Source organism: Elaeis guineensis, chromosome 3 (genome assembly GCF_000442705.2).
Source record: "Elaeis guineensis isolate ETL-2024a chromosome 3, EG11, whole genome shotgun sequence".
Lineage (NCBI taxonomy): Eukaryota > Viridiplantae > Streptophyta > Magnoliopsida > Arecales > Arecaceae > Elaeis > Elaeis guineensis.
Window position 1 is genome coordinate 20,275,127 of NC_025995.2, and position 4,561 is coordinate 20,279,687.

General features: G+C 35.1%; 1 protein-coding gene across 1 annotated transcript in view; it reads right to left on the minus strand.

Moving 5' to 3' along the window:
- Window positions 1–273, minus strand: part of LOC140856203 (probable aspartic protease At2g35615) — a 1,173-nt gene extending 900 nt beyond the window's left edge. The window contains exon 1 of the mRNA XM_073253346.1: window positions 1–273. This exon is cut by the window's left edge and continues 900 nt beyond it. Within this exon, the coding sequence (XP_073109447.1) occupies window positions 1–273 (273 nt within the window).
- Window positions 274–4,561: the final 4,288 nt, after the last annotated feature.

Here is a 4,561-nt window from a genome sequence, read left to right on the forward strand (position 1 = left end):
AGCCTCCTGTAGGTTTTCTGCAGCTAGCGGCGTCGACAACAACTTGCGGCGGCCTTCCATGACTGCTTGGAAGTGGTCACGGTAGGCGACCGAGCGCCGATGGATCCTCCGCCACTTGTCGGCCAGGGTGGCGGCGCTCGATTCGAAGAGAGGGGACTCAGGGGAATCACGGTCGATGAGGCGGATGTGTTGCTGGTGGGAGAGAGATGGGAGCGCAACAAGGAGGAAGAGCAGCAATAGGAACGACGCCGACTTCGTTGAAGCAAAGGCCATTGTTGAACTTGGATCGTTTAACATATATATAATTGCTAGAAAAGATACGCAATGGCATGGGTGCTCTACGTATTTAGTTTAGATGCATGTGGGGGAATATGGCTATTGATCTCTTTTTATAGCACCAGATGCATGTTATCGATCGTAAATGCATGATCGCCATCCGGCCGGATAAGGATTACACGGATGTGCAAAAGTTAGTTGTCATAGCTAGCTAGCTAAATCCGATGAGCTAAGTTGGATTTAATGTTTAACATGTGTCATCGTGAGGATTATCATCCCCCGTCATTGTCATTGCTAGCTCCATTAAGTTAGCCTTTGTCAGAAATTAGAATCATTTTTTTTTTTTTTAAGATCCTATTACCAAACACGTCTCCACCGATATCCAATTTTCAAATATTCGGCTCATGAGCTGAAAATCCTAGATCTCAGCCAACCTTACATCTCTCTCGCTATGGCAAACAAGAGTTTGCTAGAGCCGGGGTGATGAGAGGGGAGAGGAACCCCTCCGACTCCTCTGCATGTTACATAGGTGGATCGCCATCCAATAAGGATTTCAAGTTTAATATGTGTCATCATCAGGATTATCCCTTATCATCTTCATTGTTAGCTCCATTGGATTGGCCTTTAATACTAAAAAAATATATTAATTATTATTATAGAATTAATATTTTCATTTATACTTACAATATATTATTATTTTAATACTAATATTTATATTGTTAGAAAAATAAGGCAAATAAAAGTATATATTGAATAACTTCATAATATAAGTATAATATACAATAACATATTTCCACCATATTTAAAAATACAACTGAATAATAATGCAACAATGGTACGGTTGATAATAGATTATAATATAATACACAAGTATATAATATCCTAACCTATATTGTTGTATCAATTTTTTCTATAGGATTGATGGATATTTTTATCCCAAAACTATATGAAATTTCAATCCCACATCATTGCCCTAAGATGATCTTTGATACCTATCCTTAATGATGATTTTTCTATCACTGAGTTGCAGGTTGATTTGGGAGGGGGGGTGGGGGGTGTTTTGACCTAATAGCATACCAATAGCGCACCAATAACTTGCATAGTTCATCAGTTCAAAAAAAAAAAAAAGATTTAGAAGAAAATAACTATTTTATAAGATTAGTTCTCCATCTAGCTCATGCCGCTAGAGGAGTTGAGAGAGGAGTGCCAAAAGTGGAAAAATAAGGTGATTGAATCCCTTGGATTTGATCTCCAAGGAATGCTCGAGGAGTTGGTTAGCTCTCCAACTCTATGGAGTCCTTTGCAGCAGAGGATCAATATATTATGCTTTCAAATGCAAGCTCAGAGGGATATATTGCAATGAAAGTACCCATAGCTTATCTCTGACCAACTCCTAGCCTTAAACCATGCATGGAGGCTGGACTTCTTCCCCAAGGAAGGAGCCATTAAATTTGCCCTTTTGTGGATCGGATTACACATACTTCCAGTGGAATATTAGAGAAAATCACTGACTTTATTGATCTGCTCCAACGAGTTGTCTATGCCCATGTTTATATATGGATAGATATTACCAAATCAATGAAACTAATTGGTGCTTACCATGAGGTCTCAAAGGTGAGAGGGGAGGGTGGGGGTCATCAATGGATTTGGGAGAGTCCTTCGAGAATGCAAAGGATATGATTAGTGTTCGAAAAAAAATCATGCAGAAGAGAAAGGGTTGAAGCGTGTAAAAAAATTACATGGAAGAGGAAGAGACGCATGCAGAAGGTGGAATATTTTGGGTTAGTTACAATTCTACCATAATGTATATCTTTTCCAGTGATTTAAGATGATCATCGGATAAAATAAATTTTTCAATGGTTTGATCTGAATGCTGATAATAATTAGATTTTTTCTAGCAGCTTTATCTAATCATCGAAAAAAATAAGATACTTCTGCAAAAGAATAAGACATTTCCAACAGTTTGACTTGACTATTGGTAAATAAAAATAAGATTTTCCTGGTGATTGACCTGACATTGGAAAAAGTAAAACTTGCCCGACAGATTCATAAAAACATTGTCTAAAGTCTATTTTACTAGCAATTTTTTATATCTGCTGATAAAAAAATGCTACTAAATCTCTTTTATCTAGTGTCATGACTTTTGAAAGAATAGTGCCTTACAAGAAATCACATGAGTGATGCGATGGAATTTTTTTTAAAATTTTCAAGTCATGTAATGACATTATTTATTTATAAATGAAATGAGGATTTTATGATTCATCATTTTAGCTGCATCTTATTTATTTAAGATTATGATGAGTCCCATAGATTATGATAATATTTTAGGATCATAAAGAGTTCATATCAATGAGACCTAAAATTCTAAATCTTAAACATTCCAAATCATAAGAGAATTCAGTCAGAGATCAATGTTCCGTATAGACTGGATAATTATAATATGTTATTAGATGTCAATCGTGACTTATAGGTTTGGTTGAATTAAAGTGTTTAATTTGATCCTGAACTAGAAAAAGTATCAATTGCTGAACTCAGGTCGACATGATTTGTACCCTAATCGATTAGAAGGGTTCTAATCAGATCCGATCAATATATATCCGGACCTACCATTGGTTAAATATAGAATCCAATGGGTAACACACATAAAAAATTAACCAAGAACCCATTTGATATGGTTGATAGAAATTAGATTTATCTGTAATAGGAATAATGCATAAACGCCAATTGAATGGCACGCGCATGTAGGTGAAGGAGAGTCGCTTCTCTTGGAAGATTCTTCTGTTTGAAGGCTCTTTTTCTCTGACATGCAATAACTCAAGGCATGAGAAGAGTTTGATCTTCTTCACGCACCTCTTTCTCACCTGTAAAAGCCTAGTGTTGGGCATTTAGATTATTCCAAATTCTATCTAGATTACTCTCCCTTCCCTCTTACAACCTCCTAGTTTTAAGATAAAATTTTATATTTAAGACAAAACCTAATTCTGATCCAAACAAGGATAAAGGAGTTCTAAGAAAAAGTTTAAAAAGTCTAGTAGAATCTTTGAAAGGGTGAAGTCAAATTCTTGAAGAAATTTGATCAGTGCCAGACTATTCGAGTTTAGAGGATAGAACAGTGGAAGCAAGGATCAAGGAGCATTGTGTTTGGTGTAGTTTCTGTGAGGATCATCGTTGGAGGCATATAGTTGTGTACCCATAAAAGTTATTAACGAATATAGATATTTTCATATTCTGACTATTTATTTATTATACTTTGATTGTTATAGTCAAGAGATTCTGGGTATTAAGATCTTGATGCACTTGGGTGTTTGAATGAAAAATTTTAACATCAATCCTTCTGCTATACCATTGAACCCGATAACTTATGCCAATTGAAACTAGATTGAAATTTTTAGTATCATGATTTGCACTATTAAATTTAATTAACCGAAAATCTTACAACACTCATTATTTTCCCCTTCAAAACTACATCTGAAGCAATTAGGCTCTATCCTAAAAACATGCTATGATTTCAATATCTCCTCTTGACCGTAAAGTCAAAGTACCATATTTCTCATTGACATCCCAAATATCCATGGAGTTGTAATATGCTATTAGCTTGTCGCGGGCCCCCCTCTCCATGTTGTAGATCTCAGGCTCAAGGTTATGAGGTTTATCTGGCTTGGTCATCTCAATTGCACAAAATACTATAACAAAAGCAGCTGCTCCAATGTATAAGTATTCTCCCTGGAGGGCATAATTTGACCAAAATGATATTTAGATTCACCTCGAAAAAATATCTTATTATTAGATCTGAAGCCTTTTCTTGAAGATAAATTTTAAGGTGTAATGCTTTACAGTCTAAAAAAAAAGACGCACAATTGCGTGCGATTGTAAGTACAAGTCAAAGTGTTGACTGATATGAACTTGCATTGAAAAGCTATAATGTTGGATAAATTGAAATTTATTCTCATCGTGTGATATTAAATAGATCTTTTGAGAAGCAAATTACAAAATCATAGTTACACTAAAGTATTATCAGACTTTGAAATCCAGAATTTTTCTACTCGAGAAATGCTACAATAACAATTTTTTTTTTCAAGTTAAATTTTGATGCAGAGCATAATTTCACATCAGACTGCTATCTAAACATGTTCAAGCATGATCATGCATTTCGCTTAGACACCCAAATCCAACCAGAGATGATAAAGATTTCATAAGAAAAAAATATTTAAAATAGATTTGCTGAAAGAAGCAATAAGAAGAGAAACAGTTCAACAAGTAAGTTTAACTACAGAGTAATTGTTCA